The sequence below is a fragment of the Halichondria panicea genome, chromosome 6, assembly GCF_963675165.1.
Source record: "Halichondria panicea chromosome 6, odHalPani1.1, whole genome shotgun sequence".
Taxonomy (NCBI): Eukaryota; Metazoa; Porifera; class Demospongiae; order Suberitida; family Halichondriidae; genus Halichondria; species Halichondria panicea.
In genome coordinates, this window is record NC_087382.1 from 140,079 (window position 1) to 159,732 (window position 19,654).

The 19,654-nt window shown below is 40.3% G+C and overlaps 1 protein-coding gene and 1 long non-coding RNA gene across 2 annotated transcripts in view; both read right to left on the reverse strand.

Moving 5' to 3' along the window:
* Window positions 1–19,654, reverse strand: part of LOC135337669 (uncharacterized) — a 33,139-nt gene that overhangs the window by 8,185 nt on the left and 5,300 nt on the right. The gene's annotated exons all lie outside the window — the stretch shown is intronic.
* LOC135337662 (uncharacterized) lies at window positions 6,927–9,720 on the reverse strand. Its single transcript, XM_064533652.1, has 7 exons — window positions 9,539–9,720; window positions 9,163–9,442; window positions 8,883–9,081; window positions 8,483–8,792; window positions 8,101–8,376; window positions 7,636–7,993; window positions 6,927–7,558 (listed from the first exon to the last, which is right to left on the reverse strand). Exons 2-4 carry the CDS (start codon window positions 9,171–9,173, stop codon window positions 8,694–8,696), a joined length of 309 nt encoding a protein of 102 aa, XP_064389722.1. The 5' UTR covers window positions 9,174–9,442; window positions 9,539–9,720; the 3' UTR covers window positions 6,927–7,558; window positions 7,636–7,993; window positions 8,101–8,376; window positions 8,483–8,693.

Consider the following 19,654-nt stretch of genomic DNA (forward strand, 5'->3'; position numbering starts at 1 on the left):
CTCTACGTACATAGGGCTGAGATAGAGGTAATAAAACACACATGGAAGAAAGAACAAGTGTGTCCACAGGTGGCTGACTACCATGCATCCTCCACAATTTCTTGCTCTTTGATTTGCAGTTTATTCTCAACTTTGCCAGGAAAAGTTCTTGATAACAAAGTGCATGGGCTGCGGCTGCTGCTTGTATTCTCAGTAGTATATGCTCAGCCTATATGAATGCATGCATGCATGCATGCATGTGCTGTGTATACAATGGCTATGTGCTGCCACACTGTAACGCAGGCCTTATTTTACATAATTATGGCTGCCTTATACTGTTATCGTCAGTGACCAAGCAGCACAGATTATAGGCTAGTAATATATTCTGTATTGGAGTTTAAATCTACATAAACATTATAGCCATTGATTCTCAACTCAACCTCCTATTACTGTTGTGCTGGCTTGACTCCACTGCTCAGAATAGACTTCTCTAGGGGGGGCCCTATAATCACTAAGGGGGCGTATACCGCTAGTGCAATGGGGCCCCCCCTTACACCCCAAATCGCTAGCGTTTTAGGCCCGGTGTCATAAAATTTTAGGCCCCCCATGAGATTGGGCCCCCCCCGGGCCTAGAATTTTAAAATTCTGGGCCCCCTCTTAAAAGTTTAGGCCCCCCTATTAAAAGTATCTCAGCGGTTATTATGATGCATCTCAAAACTTGAACAAGTACAACAACAGAAAAACTAGCTATCTATTTGCAGTCTATTTGCAGTCTTTACAGTACCAGTCACTGAATGGAGCTTTCTTTATACGTGCACACTTCATGTGGTACCACCTGTCGCAGCCATCACACTGCACCATGTCGTTCCACGAGTCAGGCCTTATGCACTGGTAGCACGAAGCTACTACAGATACCCACACTATCTCACTTCGAGGGGTCTCCTGCCTTGATTTTGGGAACCTTGATAGTTTCTTCTTTTCAAAGCACCTTACCAAATGCCGTCTGAGTTTTTGCTGGTCCAGTGTCAGCGTGTTTAAAGAGTCTCCAACTAAGAGGTGGTATGCCCATGCAATAGCAAATAAGCCACAGTCATATGACTTTGTTGTTGTTGGACAGGCGGACACTCTGCCAGTAAACCAATTTCTTGACGTTGTGGTGGACTAAGTGTGGGATGGTAGAGCTGTAGTAGTTGATTTTCTACAGATCTAGGAAATTCCTTAGTGCCTGTCTGCAGGCTGTCATACACATAGACACTGCCTTCAATACAACTTGTCAGGATCCAGTGATGACGTTCTGGCACAAACAGTATATGCACTCCTAATATATAATAAAAAGAATTGTTTCATAATCTTGAGACAGTTACATAACTCACCTTGAACCCTCGTGCGCTTGTCCAAATCAATTGGGCGAAAACCAAGACGAAACTGCACTTTAAGTGACGATTGCAACCCAGATGTTTTGAAGAATTGGCCACTTAAAAGCATCATTGCAGCATCCACATGCTTGTCAGACAGCATGCCTGTTGGGGCGAGTAGTATTTGTTTGACCAGGCCAGTAATACTTGGCTGTGATCATGCCCAATGTTCTGTTGACTCCCATATGACTTGGATCATGGATTGCTCCTATAATCCTTTTCCTCTGCTCCTTGTCTTCCACAACAAGCCTCTTCTCATCACCTTTTTTGAAAATGTAATACTGCATGTAACAGTATGTAGACACAAATATATAGTGATAACTATATGTATAATATCTAGGTAATTTATGGCTGGCAACTGTCTCTTACGGTAGATCCAACATAGTACAATTCTCCATCCACTGCATCAAAGCATTTAACTCTCTGCCTCAGGGAACGCTTGTCTTCTTTACTAAAGGATGAAGGGTACTCGTTCCTGCTTATGAGAGCATGAATAACTTCAAAGGTAAATCTTCCTTCACTTTTGGATTCCATGGTAGATTTAGTAACATGCCTGCTAACATATTTGCTACTTTTATACACTCTCTGACAGGATCTGAGGTGAGGGTTCACAGATAACTAATAGCTAGAAGTCATAGTGTCATAACACTCCCTTTGCTTTGTCCATTAGTATCATGCATAGATAAGTCAGCTAATAGCCAGAAGTCATAGTGTCATAGCACTCCCTTTGCTTTGTCCATTAGTATCATGCAGCATAGATAAGTCAGCTAATAAGCGCTTTTTGTTCCTGCAGAAAAGAGGGGGGCCTAATCTCACAGTGGGGGGCCTAGAATGTTAACAGTTTGGACCCCCTGGGGGGCCTAAACTGTTAACATTCTAGGCCCGGGGGGCCCAAAATTTTAAAATTCTAGGCCCGGGGGGGCCTAAACATGGGGGGGCCCAAAATTTTATGACACCGGTGTCATAAAATTTTGGGCCCCCCATGAGATTGGGCCCCCCCGGGCCTAGAATTTTAAAATTTTAGGCCCCCTCTTAAAAGTTTAGGCCCCCCTATTAAAAGTATCTCAGCGGTTATTATGATGCATCTCAAAACTTGAACAAGTACAACAACAGAAAAACTAGCTATCTATTTGCAGTCTATTTGCAGTCTTTACAGTGCCAGTCACTGAATGGAGCTTTCTTTATACATGCACACTTCATGTGGTACCACCTGTCGCAGCCATCACACTGCACCATGTCGTTCCACGAGTCAGGCCTTATGCACTGGTAGCACGAAGCTACTACAGATACCCACACTATCTCACTTCGAGGGGTCTCCTGCCTTGATTTTGGGAACCTTGATAGTTTCTTCTTTTCAAAGCACCTTACCAAATGCCGTCTGAGTTTTTGCTGGTCCAGTGTCAGCGTGTTTAAAGAGTCTCCAACTAAGAGGTGGTATGCCCATGCAATAGCAAATAGGCCACAGTCATATGACTCTTGTTGTTGTTGGACAGGTGGACACTCTGCCAGTAAACCAATTTCTTGACGTTGTGGTGGACTAAGTGTGGGATGGTAGAGCTGGAGTAGTTGATTTTCTACAGATCTAGGAAATTCCTTAGTGCCTGTCTGCAGGCTGTCATACACATAGACACTGCCTTCAATACAACTTGTCAGGATCCAGTGATGACGTTCTGGCACAAACAGTATCTGCACTCCTAATATATAATAAAAAGAATTGTTTCATAATCTTGAGACAGTTTACATAACTCACCTTGAACCCTCGTGCGCTTGTCCAAATCAATTGGGCGAAAACCAAGACGAAACTGCACTTTAAGTGGCCAATTGCAATGATACTTTTAAGTGATGATTGCAACCCAGATGTTTTGGAGAATTGGCCACTTAAAAGTATCATTGCAGCATCCACATGCTTGTCAGACAGCATGCCTGTTGGGGTGAGTAGTATCTCTCTGTCATGTGCCGTGAGAGAGAGCTCATTGACCCACTGTACTTCGGTCTATGATAAGGTAAGAATAGTACAGTAAAGGTACAGTAACAGACAAAAGATAATTGATTGAGACACAACACTCACCTTCTTGAAAACATCCTTACTCTTACATTTGTTTGACTTAGGGTCTCTCTTTGGTGGCTGTGGGTCGTCTCTCTCTGGTGGCTGTGGGTCCTCTTTCTTTGGGTCGTCTTTCTTTGGTGGCTGTTGGTCGTCTTTCTTTGGTGGCTGTTGGTCGTCTCTCCGATCGCCTTCTGGTGGCTGTTTATTGTCTCTAGACAAGCTCCTTTCATTAAACAACTTCAGCCGACAGACATTCGCCTTCTTTTTGAGTATTTGACCAGAAAGGTTTTTTAGCTCATATAAGCCCTTACCTATATATACATATATAATTATATATAGTGCATGTGAATTCATTTTAGCTGTATAACATACAGGCTGTATTACCTAAATCTCGGTTGATGAAATATGGACCTAGCCATCTTGAGTCCAGTTTTCCTCCCTTCCTCTGCTTTTGAGCAGTATTCTCCAGCAAAACCTTCATACCCACGCTAAGTGTGCTGACTTGCTGGTGTTTTCTGTCATACGTTTCTTTTTGTTTGCCTTGTGCTGACTTGATGTTGGCTTCAGCTGTTGTGAACACTTCTTCACGGCTCTTCAAAAGATGCTCAATAACTTCTTCTGGGGTTCTTTCTTCAGGCTGACCGGGCAGTAGCTCACTATCAATCGGCAAACGCATCTCAGCTTGGAAGAGCATGAAGTAAGGAGAATGCTTAATTGATGCCTGACGCGATGCCCTATATCCCATGAGAATCGTGTTGATCTTCTTGTCCCAGTTATCTTGGTTGTCATTCACAGTCTTAGCCAAACACCTATAGAAAGAGTCTGGTTAAACCGCTCAGTTAATCCATTTGTCTGAGGGTGGTAAGCGCTAGTGATTCTATGCTGGGTGTTGGTTTTCTGGTACAACTGGGCTGAGAGTGAGTTGACGAATTCCCGACCCTGGTCAGTGATGATGACTTCTGCACAGCCCATTCTGCACATAACCTATTAAGAGAGATTGATTTGCTGTAAATGATGTGCATAATAATTATTGCTATAGTGCACTTACAGAATAAAGGAATTTAGCTACTCCATGTGCTGTCTTGTCTGGTAGTGGGGCTGCTTCCGCCCACTTACTGAAATAGTCGGTGAGCGTTATGACATACTTGTTGCCCCTGGGTGTCTCTGTCAGAGGGCCAATCAAATCCATCCCAACTGTATGCCAAACCTTTGGTGTCACTGGTATTGGGTGGAGAGTCGATGCTGGTTTTAGTAGTCTAGGATTGGTACACTGGCACTTGGTACATGTTTTCACCTATAAGAAATAAGTAGATCATGCAAATACACTAAAAGCAATACTATTATAGTAAATTCCGGCTTCACTTACATATTCTTTGACTTCATTTGTTTGACCAGGCCAGTAATACTTGGCTGTGATCATGTCCAATGTTCTGTTGACCCCCATATGACTTGGATCATGGATTGCTCCTATAATCCTTTTCCTCTGCTCCTTGTCTTCCACAACAAGCCTCTTCTCATCACCTTTTTTGAAAATGTAATACTGCATGTAACAGTATGTAGACACAAATATATAGCGATAACTATTATGTATAATATCTAGGTCTCTTACGGGTAGATCCAACATAGTACAATTCTCCATCCACTGTATCAAAGCATTTAACTCTCCGCCTCAGGGAACGCTTGTCTTCTTTACTAAAGGATGAAGGGTACTCGTTCCTGCTTATGAGAGCATGAATAACTTCAAAGGTAAATCTTCCTTCACTTTTGGATTCCATGGTAGATTTAGTAACATGCCTGCTAACATATTTGCTACTTTTATACACTCTCTGACAGGATCTGAGGTGAGGGTTCACAGATAACTAATAGCTAGAAGTCATAGTGTCATAGCACTCCCTTTGCTTTGTCCATTAGTATCATGCATAGATATGTCAGCTAATAGCCAGAAGTCATAGTGTCATAGCACTCCCTTTGCTTTGTCCATTAGGTCTAGTATCATGCATAGATAAGTCAGCTAATAGCCAGAAGTCATAGTAAGTCCGTAAGCGCTTTTTGTTCCTGCAGAAAAGAGGGGGCCTAGAATGTTAACAGTTTGGACCCCCTGGGGGGCCTAAACTGTTAACATTCTAGGCCCGGGGGTCCCAAAATTTTAAAATTCTAGGCCCGGGGGGGCCTAAACATGGGGGGGCCCAAAATTTTATGACACCGTTGTCATAGGAATGAATGACTCCCCTAAATAATGACTCCCGGTCACTCCTACCTAGTCACCAGTGACTCCCGGTCACTCACGCCTAGGAATAAATGACTCCCCCGGTCACTGACTCCTAGCCATGAATGACTCCCCCCTGGAAAAAATGACTCCCCCGAAATTTATATACGAACACTGATCCATAGAGCTAAAGAGACTTCAGGGGCTATACTAAGTACATCCTCAAAACCTGTCACAGTGTGACTATACAATCAAGCTCAAGACTGTTATTGCATGCATGCTACAGTGCATCCAGTCTAAAGAGTAGAATACCAAAAATGTGTGAGTAGTTGTACTTAAATGTAAATATCTTATGATTGGAACATTTTTAAGAAAATCTGCTGATACCATTGTGTAGGCGAATGAATAAGCTACAACATATCCAAAATTGTTTCCATGACAACATAAGGTGGTGGGTTTGTGGTGATTAATAAAACAGTACCCAATTGTTATAGTGGGTAATCGGTTAGGGAGAGAAAAGGCCAACGGTTTCCGGCTAAGGTTTGGAACTTTGTCACAACATCTATAGATAGTTTGGCTATCTTATGAAAGATTTGATGTTACTTAAATATCTACACATCCTCCGCAGTGCTCAAAATTGCTAGTTTTTAGTGCCGTTTCGGTTAGGGAGAGATTTGAAGAAAATCTCATGGCTAAGGTCTAAAAATTACATGGAGTAAGCTTGAATAAATTGTCTAACTTTTGATAAGAAAAATTTTTCCGAAAATACTTTAGTTGCAGAGATAATTGATGTTACGTACCTTTTTTTACGATCACCCCCATTATCTCCTAAAATTATTTCCCACTACAACAACTTCTGGGGAAATATTTTTGAATCATGTTGTAGCTTATTCTTTTACCTATACAATGGTATCAGCAGAATTTCTTAGAAATGTTCCAATCTTGAGATACATCTAAGTACAACTACTCACCAATTTTTGTATTCTACTCTCTAGACTGGATGCACTGTATCTGTGAGAGACCTGTTTAATACAAATGTTATATAGATCTAGTTTAAATGTATAACGTATTGATTATAATTACAGCTGTTCCTTACTGTAAACTGGTTCAGTCTAGCTACGCTATCAGTTAGTACCTATAGTACTTATAGTTATACTACATTGTACACTCTGTTCACATTTTCACATGTCTCACGGTCGTCACTGTAAAGCAAAACTTATAATACAACAACATCCATCAAAATAACTTATATTAAATAGATCTACAGTGCATGAAAACAAACAAAACAACAGTGCAAATTAACAGTGTATAAACAAAAACAGCTAGTGGAAGATAACGAAATGCTAAAAAAATTCTATCTAGATCTACAAGTAGGACAAAACCAATCTCCAAGTGGAGATAATTTAATACGAACACATTTATAATGATACCACACATTACACGTATCGCACTGGACCATTTCATCATAACAGTCAGGGCGGAGACAAGGGCAGTATATCGTAATTACTATACTGGAAAATCTTTCTAGTCTCTTGCGGCTACTAACATCTTTTGACTTTGGAAATCTTCTGAGTTTCTCATTTTCAAAGCAACGCACAAGATGTGGCCTCATTTTGTCTTCATTTAGGGTGATGGTATCCAGATTGTCTCCTTGCAATGCGTGGTATGCAGCGGCAATTGCAAACAAACCACAGTTGTTACTGCCACTGCTCTGCTGTTGAATGGAGGCCACAGACAGTAACAGCCCATTGTGCGCTATTAAAGGCTTATACATCTGTGCGATTTGCAGCTCAGCACTTGGCTCCAGGTCTTTCCCATATTGGAAGCAGCTATCAAAGAGGAAAAGTTCCCCCTTGATGAGTGCTGTCGCAATCCAGTGATGCCTCTCTGTTACAAAGAATATCTGCACGGCTGTATAGGATATAATTAGAATTATTATGTACATGTATATACCAATACTATAATAATACTTTAAGTAGAAATTATACCTGTGGCTTCACTACTAGTGACTGCAGGAAAGGACATCTTCTGAACCAGAAGAGTACACAGTAAAAACAGATATGTTATAATAGCATAAAACATCTCAAATAAAATGCATCATTTGAAATTTAATAGAAATGACATAAATTTCTGTCATTTTAACACTAAAATACGATGATGCATCCCATATAACATATGTGTTTTTGCTGTGTAGAGTAGCAGCCTTTAATATTTGGAAATTGCATTCTCATTAGTTTGTGGGCAGCATACATATGACGGTCAGAAAGCATCCCGCTCTCAGCAAGAACTACATCCTTGTCTCCCGTCCTCAGGTCCAAATCCTTCACCCATGCAGTAGCTTGAATTCTGTCGAATGTGCACACAATAATTATAATGAACGGTATAGTGTGCACATATTAATAATAATTGTAATTAACGATAGCTCCTGTTAACAAGTATATATAACTATATACCTTTCTTGTTACAGACTGAGTAGTCCTTTGCTTCTTCAAAGGTGGCTCCATAGAGGATGCAGTCTTAACGTGAGAGAAGGGGGCGTCTCGCTTGCGAGAGGAGTGAGCATCTGGCTTGTGAGAGGAGGGGACGTCTGGCTTGTGAGAGGAGGGAGCGGCTGGCTTGTGAGAGGAGGGGACGTCTGGCTTGTGAGAGGAGGGAGCGTCTGGCTTGTGAGAGGAGGGGGCGTCTGGCTTGTGAGAATAGGGAAAATCACAATTTTTTCCCCACAGCTTCTAAAAATGGAGTGCATAATTATAAAGAAACATTAAATTAATATCGTAAAGAGAAATGTAATGTAATTATAATTAGCTTCAAAATCTAGAGACACATGCATTATACCTTGCTTGGGTCTTTCACAGGAGTACTCGTCAAAGAAGGGTTTAACTGATCGAGAGATTCATCGTGATGGTTGTCTGATAATTCGGAAGGATCCGAGAGAGAACTATGTTGATCCAAGAGAGGTTTTTCGGAGTCTGGGCCATGGTAATGCTTTAACCGCTGTTGGTTAACAGCCTTTTTTAGGGTCTTTCCAGTCTTAGGGTTGGCAATCTTAAAGACTCCCTTGTCCAAGCACTCCACCACCCTTGTCTCCCTTCTTACATTCCCTGGCTGAATTCCTCAGCCAGACCAAACTCCCAGTCTTAAACACCTATATAATTAGAAAAATGACATGGCTATGACATTAAACGAGTAATGAAAATAGCCATAGTACGCTCATACAATGATATAGCCTGCTCACCCTCTTGTCTGCATGCTTCCGATCATAGTACATCTTGTCCTTTTCTTGGGCATTGTCAATGTTCTTCTTGGCTTTGCTGTGGATATCATCCTTTAACTTTGTAACAGCTCGAGCGTGGGTCATAATGGCACTAATATCCCAGCTCTGCTCAAGTTCACCCTCGCTGCCTAACTCCAGTTGAATAGGGAGTACAGGTTTCCTGCATGTGGAACGTTATAATAATTATGCATGCATGCCAGATTATCATGTAATTATTATAATAATTATATGAACAACTCACCGACAGAACATCAACTCGAAAGGTGAATACTTCGTTGCCTTTTGCTTACTCGTCCTATAAGCAAAGAGAATAGCGGGCAAGTGGTAGTCCCAGTCGGTCTGTGAGTCATTCACATTGTTTGAAGTGTTTGATTGAAACGTTCAGTTCGCCCGTTGGTTTGTGGGTGGTATAAGCTGAAGTGACCCTGTGCTCTGTTCCAGTGAATCGAAAAAGCTCTGTGTTGACCTGATTAACAAACTCACGGCCTTGGTCCGATATCAACACCTCACAAAACCCAAACCTGCGTGCAGGTATAACCATCGTCATTAAATACGTGTTATTATAATTATGTGTAGAGATGCATGTGATTACAATTTCGCACACATGCATAGCTTACCGACAAAACAAGTTGTACAGGAACATTAATTGCCACTCCAAATGCAGTTTTGTCAGGGAGTGGGGCTGCTTCAGCCCATTTGCTAAAATAATCGACCAATGTTACCACATATTTGCTGCCATTGGGTGTAATCGGCAAAGGTCCTATCAAGTCTATGCCAACCTATAAAGTGAATTACATAATTATAATTAATATATGATTGTGCTCAAAACAAATCTGTCATTATAATTATTATGCAATGCCATTATAGTATATATATACCTGATGCCAGATTTTGGGTTGTACAGATATCGGATGGAGTTTGGCATTTGTCTTTACAAATGCTGGGTTCATTCTCTGGCACTGGCTGCAGTTCTTTACATACTCTCGGATATCCTCCACCATCAACTTCCAGTAGAATCTAGAACATATCTTGTCTATAGTTCTATCTCTTCCAAAGTGGCCACCAGCTGTTCCTGCATGCATGCATCCATTGGTATAATATAGATTACAACATTTATAGGTCTACATTCCAGCTGTCACTTGCTGTCTACTACAGGATGAACACTTGCTTCATTGCTACCTTGCTACTACTAACCTTGCTCTTCATCCTGCATGGCTCTTCATTCTCTACTATGTCTATGAGGAGTGCATGAATGTACTCTTGCTACTGATGGCAACAGGTCAACATTGGCGGGAACAAACATGCGCATAGGGGAGTCATTTACTCCTGGGGGAGTCACCCATACCTTAGGCCGGGGAGTCGTTCATTCCTCTGACACCGGGGGCCCCAAAATATGGGGGGGGGCCCATATCGCTTCTACACCGGTAAAGTAGAAGACGATAAATGTTGAGTTGACATTGACAATTGTCAGCTTATAGAGCTTACTCCTTTGCCTTCTTAACTATAGCTACCACTGGAAGCGCTCATATCGAGACTATTACTATAGATCTACTGGAACATGTTAACTACCAAGAGAATGTTGCATGGACCCTAGCTAGATCTAGCTAGGAGACCAACGATGTCATCAGCTGTTGTCAAGTTTTGGAAAGAGATTTGTAGGCAAGTTGATTGATAAAAGACACGCAGGGACAGCCGAAGCACTGCTGTACACAGCTCTCCAACTTCTATACTGCATGCAAAAGCTAGCCCCTCACACCGACAGTTACAGTATAGGTATATGTATGATTAAAGGCGATTAGGTTTGCTATACCAGCTAGGGTGATGGAGTGGGATAGAAGGAAGCATTTAACATAGGATTGCCTACTGTAGTCTGTGTATGTGAAAACAGTATTATTTTTCAGTTTCATAAGTTTTACAATCAAATACTGAGACTATTGAAAATATGAGGCAGCTGCTAATGTTGGTGGTGTGTGTTGCTGTGGTGATACTATTGAGCAATGTGAGGGTACCCCATCACCCATTCAGTAAGTAAATTAAAGTTACTTCATAGTTTGTAGTTTAACTCAGTCTCTTATTCTGCAATCTATACTATAACTGTACATGTCAAATCAGTGTTAAACGTGGATGTATATTCCCGTACAGTTCCCGGGATAATGGGCCCTCAGCTTGAAGTGAAGGACAACAAGCCAAGATCTGTATGCTAAACTCACCACAAGCTATGGATTGATCCTGTTCAGATTCTTCTCTAAACTCACTGCGCAAAAAAAAAATTACCGTAAGGATAATTATAATTATTAAAGTAGTCTATAACTATATCCACATTGATTGCACTGAGATGAAAACTTCATGGATAAAATTTAATGAAGACCGACAACTATTACACTCTCATAAGCTCATGTTCCGGGATTCGGCGATACTAATGGTTGAATACATGGCTACAGGTTTGGTAAATTTGGCGCCTTATTTACACGATGCGAAATACTTTGTAAATCGAGGCTATAAAAGAGGAAAAAAAGTGCATCCTAAAGAATGTGTACAGAAACATTTAATTGACAGTACAATATCTTCAGAATCTATGTTGTGTGTACTAACAAGTTTGCTCCATAAAGTTACAACGTGTGCATTGGAAGAATGGGTATACTGGCACATTGATTGATGTTCGAAGTCTAATATTGGAGAGACCATTATAACTTAACGGCTATTGTGCAACCTCTCTTCTTTCAACTGGTGGATTGGGAAAGTCTATCATGTCATGTAACATTTTGTACAGTGACACATTCTTGCAATTAATCTTCTTGTCTCTAGAGTATAAGACCAGATGCTGACAGTATATAGTTCTTCCTTCTCCTACTATCTCAGACACATGCACACTCTCATGGCAAATCTCTGTACTTTTTCTAGATTTTCTATATAGTGAGTACTCCATACTTCTGAAGCATATTTCATATGTGGCCTCACAAAGCTCTTATATATTGTGTTGGGTGCATGCATTGGTTTTGAGAACCCCCGATAACAGTTTTCTTGTTTTGTTACAAATGGCAGTTACTGTAATAATTATGTGGGTGCCAGGTGAGATCATCTGTCATTCAGATAATGTGAGTCCCATGCAGATACTTGTAATTTGGAACCTGTTGCAGTAAGGTTCGTTCCATTTAATGGAGGCAACAATATAATAATATGAGCGTGAGGTATTTTTGGAGACGAACATATAAACTTGCATTTTGTCACATTAAATTGAAGTAGCCTGGAATTCATGAAGGTTGAAACAGCATTTACATCGTCATGTAGACTTGATGACTCTATACAGGGCCATATCATCGGCAAACATGTTGAGTCCTGTGAAATAACTTCTGTTACTTACATAGTTAATATAAGAGATGAATAGTAGCCTGGGGGCCTAAGACCGAGCCCTGAGGAACTCCAGAAAACTCGTAGACTAGTTGAAGTGCATCCGTCTATTTCAATTAACAAATCCTTTATGACTAGAGATTGGCTGCAGGTAATTTTAACAATAGCTTTGACTACATGCAATAATTATTTAAATTAAGTCAACTAGATCTAGCTCATTTTCAATATTGGATATTACCGTATAGCGGGTAATTTTCGGGGGACAAAATATTCGTGGTTCAGCAATATTGAGACATTTCGTGGGTAATATTTTCGTGGTTGGAGCTTGCACTGCAGGTAAAGGTAGGCAAGGTCGCTTCATTCGTGGGTAAAATATTCGTGGTCAGACCTCCAACCACGAAAACCACGAATATTTTGCTCCACGAAAATTACACGCTATACGGTATACATCTCACACTTTTCAGACGAACTTGAGAAGAAAAGATACTTTCATCGTCTCAAGTCGATGATTGAAAGACATGTACAAAACCAACGGCAATAAGGTGACCCTGGTCGTACACAGTATATAGGTGGTCTCGTTTCCCTGCACTTTCTGACTGGCTTCAGTGGGATTGACCAAGCGTGGAAGGACAAGTACCAAGTACATCCATGCGTATACGTTACACTGTCAGCTGCTTGGTCCGGAGGTGCTAGTGCATTGCAAACAGTTATATCTGGGATACACAATACACATGGTTTCTTACTATTTGCAAATGATTATAATTATTAGTGACTTCGTTGTTCCAATTGTTCGTACACTAGAAAGTGTCCCTTGGCTCTTTCCGAAAACTTCTGTTTTTGGAAATGAAGTATTCGTTTCGACACCATCTAAGAATTATGCGGCTAGTGACTATGAAAATCTCTTTGGAAACATTGGCTACACAAATGGCTACCTATTCTTTCAAGGAGTGCAAGCACTTGTCACTGATTTTCCAGCTCCGAATGTATCAACGTACTGTTACTATGGCGTTGGTGTAAACACTCCGGAAAAGCTCTTGTACGAAAAAGATTTTCAATCTGGTGTGAACACAATTGGTTTGACTCCCACTACTATTTTTAGTGATGGAGATGGTACGGTGAACATCGAGAGCTCAAGGGTATGTCACGGGTGGTCAAGCATGAAACCACAATATAATTTCTTCCAAAAAGCATACAATGAGGTTGATCATTTAAATATTATCAAGGATGAGCACGTTGAATGACATCGCTGGAGTACCTTGAAAAAGGAAAAGCTTTTGGGAGAGACTTTTTGGATAATAGATTTGTGGAATTCAAATTAGTTATACATGTACGTACCTAGTTTGTTAACATTAGAAGTTTAGAACTTAACCCGAAACGATCAACACGGATGCAAAATTATGCGAATTGTTTATGGCATCAAGCAAAAAGCATGCTTTTATTTAGTGATTAGTTGTGATATTTTTTCCTGATGTATATTTTCTCTGTAAACTGTAAAAATATCGTACACTAGAAAGTGTACATTTATAGGTTAGAAGCTATTACTATAAGTATTTTGCTTGATTTGGTACCACACACTGTTACAAGTGAAGTGCAAGCTAGTGTGCTTCTTGTTATCATCATTTGTCAGCTTTTAGATGGTAAAATAGAAGAACAATACTGCTGAGTTGACATACAATTGTTAGCCTTGAGGCTTATTCCCTTTTGCCTTATTAACTAGATCGCCATATCAAAACGCTCGCTCGGTATCATACGCACAAAAATACTCAAGCACATCATCAAGAGATCTATAACTGGAAGAGCTCATATCATTATCGGGACTTACCAACCACTGGATCATGTTAACTACCAAAAGAAGCATGTTGTACTAATATAACAGTTACTATGCTTTAACAAAACACGTAAGTTATTTTCCATATAGCATGCTCAGATCAAAAACTCTCTATAGGCAAAACAAACACCTTTTGCTAATGAGGGAAAAATTGCAATAGAGAGGGAAAGTGTGATAGAGGGACTATTATTCAACCGTTTACCTGCTGTAGTGAATGATTCTCACTATAAAATATCAATGTTGCTACCTCGCCGGATTCACATGCAGATTTCTGCAACCATGCAGCTGTCACCCACTGACTGTGTCAATTTTGGCCCCCTTCTCCCCATTGGACTAATTAACCACATGCGGATATTCTACAACAAATATTCTACTCGTAGACCGATGTATATATAGTCTATCCTGGTTTGTCAGCATAAATTATATACGAATTGTAAAGCAAACAAGAGTAATTGTCAGCTATACTGTTAATTGTCCTCCATCACTACAAGTGTGCATTTTAAATTACTAATAGTTGCCAACCCTAGCAGCAATAGCAATGATGATAACAAGAGATGTACTCACAGTAGTGATCGGGAGAGAACCACCTGTAACGTCAGCTGAAACTCCAACAATGCCCGAAATTTTCGAAAGAACAGCACTATTCTCTATCATACCTACATGAGACACACCGTTGAATGTCATTGTATTGAATGGACTCGGCATGGTCCTCCATTTCAAGCAAATCTCCGAGCTTTATAAATTAACAGTACCATCGCCATCTCCAAAGGTGTTTGTAGGAATGCCAGGAGTATCACGGAGACAAAATTGTTTGCATATGTCATTGTCTCCACTGTTCTACGACCAACTCCATAAAAGCAGTAGGTGGGAACATTTGGAGCAGGAAAATTTGAAAGAATTCCTTTAAGCATTTGAAATCCACTAGTGTAGCCAATATCAGTAAACAGCTCTTCATAATCCTGAGCACTGTACTTTCGAGCAGGCGTGGAAACCAGTGTCATATTCCCCCAGATTGATTCCCTAGGTAACATCCAGATGCTTGCCTCCATAGAGCGTATGATTGGTAAGAAGAATCGGTCGAAATAACGACAGAAAAAACATGTACTACCAAAAGGAGATTCCCCTGAAATTATTGCTTATAGGTCTACATTTCTCCTGACCAAGCACCAGAAAGAGTTACCCAGGATTTTATATAAGTATCTTTCCATTGCTGAGTAACACGTGCAAATTGTGTTAGAAAGTACAACGACACAGGACCACCCATGCTGTGAGCAACTAGTGTGACTCTGCTGTTTCCATTTTGCACGTAATATCCTGCACAAGCTTCATTAACTTCCTGTAGTAGCCATTTCTCTCTAAGTTATCTGTAGAAAAATAAGTAAAAGCCTTATAATTATTTGGAAAGAGATTGAGGCATGTTTCAGCTAAAACTCGACTCATGATCACCAGCTGCAAGTCTCCAGTCATACGGAGCAGCATGAATGCTCATTCCCTCGACGTAGCCCCTTTTAAGAAAGTACTGCACAAAGTCGTTCATGTAGGGTATACTAATAATGTCATTTGTGTTTATCCATTGTACTGTTTTCGTTTCCCCAAACCCAGGCACACTTACTGTAACCCCCTCAACGCTTCTATACGAGTTTCTTGGTGCTTCGAACGTCAACCTATAATTAGCGTATGCCATGCAATTATGACTGGGTAAGCAGAGATCATTCCCACAAACAATTACTTCTTACATGAACAGCTACAGACATCACTTACTTGAGCTCCCTTGAAAAGCAAGGTAATCGTAGAGGATCGACCCACAAACCCACTGTTTCATCCAAGGTATTGCACAGTGACACAATATCTGTATCTCTCACATCTAACTGGGAGCCTGTCAGACAAGGAACTGTCAAGAAGAAACAGTAGCTGTTAAACATCATGCATGCATGCATGCCATCATTATTACTACAAACTTTTTGACTGTATGCGGTGCATGCTTGCATGGTGTATACACAGGTCTGCTATTAACTTACTGATGAGAATTGGTGATAAAGATGCTTGTGAACAAGCAGGTTGAATGCCAATGAGGCCTGCTAGAACAAGCGCTAGCACTACGGGTTGAAGGATGCTCCTCATAATGAAACTATTCAGTATAGTCTACCAGCATACACTATAATTATACAGACTAACTGCTTCTTTGCCGTTCACTGCTTTATATATCCTAGATCTGCCACTGATTATTTATAGTCTGTTACCTAATCCACTATGCACCGGATCCTTTAGAACGTGGCACATCTTTGCAAGATTCTACAGGGTTTGGTTTTTAATCTACTTCTCTCTTGAGGCTGCATGGAGATAAGGTTGTTCAAATAATCAGAAGCGATACATACTCTAGATTGGCAACATTATTTTGGTTATTTGACAGTATTCTTTAGATCGCTCTTTGACAAGCAACCAACTGCACCGTGGCAAAACACAATATCACTGCAGCGACTTGTTTCATTCATTGAAGAATTTATTACTTGATAGTCTTATACACACGCTAGCTCAGTGACATTATACATACGATAGAAAGTACCCCCTAACCTCCCTATAAGGCTATAACCTTATCTATAGGTAAGTCCCTCAGTGTACTGTGCATAACCCACTGACTAGTATAATTTATATATGTACAAGATGCTGAGCGCAAAAACATTTCCTTTCTGAGCTTTCTCTTACAGGAAAGCCACACATGTATCCATGATCGGACCTTAGTCCTACAATGGAACATTGCTAAATAAAATCAGGTAAGTCCCTCAATTATAGTTCATGTGTGTGAGATCAATGTCAGGAAAAGGAGAAAGTGTAAATTTATAGGTTAGAAGCTATTACTATAAGTATTTTGCTTGATTTGGTACCACACACTGTTACAAGTGAAGTGCAAGCTAGTGTGCTTCTCGTTATCATCATTTTTCAGCTTTTAGATGGTAGAATAGAAGAACAATACTGCTGAGTTGACATTGACAATTGTTAGCCTTGAGGTTTATTCCTTTTTGCCGTATTAACTAAATCGCCATATCAAAACGCTCGCTCGGTATCATACGCACAAAAATACTCAAGCACATCATCAAGAGATCTATAACTGGAAGAGCTCATATCATTATCGGGACTGTTACCAACCACTAGATCATGTTAACTACCAAAAGAAGCATGTTGTACTAATATAACAGTTACTATGCTTTAACAAAACACGTAAGTTATTTTCCATATATAGCATGCTCAGATCCCTCGATCCCAGGCCGAGTTTTCGCTTTTATAACGGTTAGGCGAACAACTACGCCTAACCGTTATAAAAGCGAAAACTCGGCCTGGGATCGAAGCTAGCTCAGATCAAAAACTCTCTAATAGGCAAAACAAACACCTTTTGCTAACGAGGGAGGGAAAGTGTGATAGAGGGACTATTATTACCTGCTGAATGATTCTCACTATAAAATATAAATTTTGCTACCTCGCCGGATTCACATGCAGATTTCTGCAACCATGCAGCTGTCACCCACTGACTGTGTCAATTTTGGCCCCCTTTTCCCCATTGGACTAATTAACCACATGCGGATATTCTACAACAAATATTCTAATCGTAGATGTATACATGTATACTCAGTCTATTCTGATTTGTCAGCATAAATTATATACGAATTGTAAAGCAAACAAGAGTAATTGTCAGCTATACTGTTAATTGTCCTCCATCACTACAAGTATGCATTTTAAATTACTAATAGTTGCCAACCCTAGCAGCAATAGCAATGATGATAACAAGAGATGTACTCACAGTAGTAATCGGGAGAGAACCACCTGTAACGTCAGCTGAAACTCCAACAATGCCCGAAATTTTCGAAAGAACAGCACTGTTCTCCACCTACTGCTTTTATGGAGTTGGTCGTAGAACAGTGGAGACAATGACATATGCAAACAATTTTGTCTCCGGTAATACTCCTGGCATTCCTACAAACACCTTTGGAGATGGCGATGGTACTGTTAATTTGAAAAGCTCGGAGATTTGCTTGAAATGGAGGACCATGCCGAGTCCATTCAATACAATGACATTCAACGGTGTGTCTCATGTAGGTATGGTAGTCATTTTGCTGTGCAGGCAGAATCACATGGAGGGAAGAGTAGGAAATGATGACCATGCATGATTGTGTTGCTATAAAGGGTGACAAAAGTCTAGCTGCTGCATCGATTAGTAGAGCCTTGCAGCTCTCTTCTCACTTCTTGCAGCTACCAATATAATAGCTAACATTCTAGTGCAGAGCCATGCATCTATACTATAGTGGCAATTAACACTCCATGCATGGACACATTTGGCTACGCACTCTTCTGAAAAGGCTGCAATGGCATTCCAAGTAAGCAAAACTAGTCTCATTATTTTGCAAATCCACGAAATGACATAAACACACTACCGTGTTATACGGCGTATACCTCGCTTGCGCATTCGCACTAGCTACACAGCAAAAATACTGAGATGTATCATCATCGTATTTTAGTGTTAAAATGACAGAAATGTATGTCATTTCTACCTTAAATTTCAAAAGATGCGTTTCATGTTTTATGTTACTATAACGAATGTGTTTTTACTGTGTATAGCTGTAACAGAGTATTAGTTACTAGCAATAGTAAATTGTAATGTCTGCACATGCAACTAATTCTAAACTGACTCCAACAATAACATTATTTGCAGACGAATTGGAAAAAAGACATTATTATGGGAAACAAAAAAGTTTAATTGAATACACATACAAAAAGAACGACGAAACCAAGATGACCCTGATGGCACATAGCATGGGTGGTCTCGTTTCCCTGCACTTTCTGACTGGCATCAGTGAGATTACCCGAGAATGGAAGGACAAGTATATCCATTGTTTCATCCCATTGGCAGGTGCTTGGGACGGAGGTGTATCTGCTTTGCAACTAGTGATTTCAGGGCATCACAATATTCCAAAATTCTTTCCATTTAAGAATATTCTGGGTGAATTCATTGTTCCAACTGTCAGGACATTCGAGAGCACCCCCTTTCTGATACCATCACATGCGAAAGGAGTTCTAGTAAAAACTCCCACTCAACAATACAGAGTAGATAACCTTAACAAATTGTTTAAGGATATTGGCTACAATAACGGATTCAATTTCTACAGGAGAGTGCAATCATCCAAACTGAGAACCGAGTATCCAGCGCCTAACGTTCCAACTTATGCTTTCTACGGTGTTGGCGTAGACACTCCTGAAGAGCTCAAATATTCTAAAGATTTTAGCACCGATTTGAAAACGATTTAACTCAGCCCAAAAATTAAGTACGGAGATGGTGACGGAACTGTCAATGCCTTCAGCTCTCGTATATGCCTCGAAACATTTTCTAAAATGAAATGCTTCAAGTCCAAGGAAGTTGTTAGAGTGAATCACATGAATATAATATCTGATCATAACGTGCTATCGGCTATTGCGAAGGGAGTTGTTAAATAAGGGAGTGATTGAATACAACAGATTCCGTTGCAGACTGTAGAACTGTGTAGAATAGAACTTTAATTATTACCTTGTA

Excerpts from the sequence above, each read along its gene's own strand:
- LOC135337662 (XM_064533652.1), bottom strand. Across the intron at positions 8,793-8,882 it reads GGAAGCATGCAGACAAGAGG|GTGTTTAAGACTGGGAGTTT; the intron begins GTGAGCAGGCTA and ends CTAATTATATAG.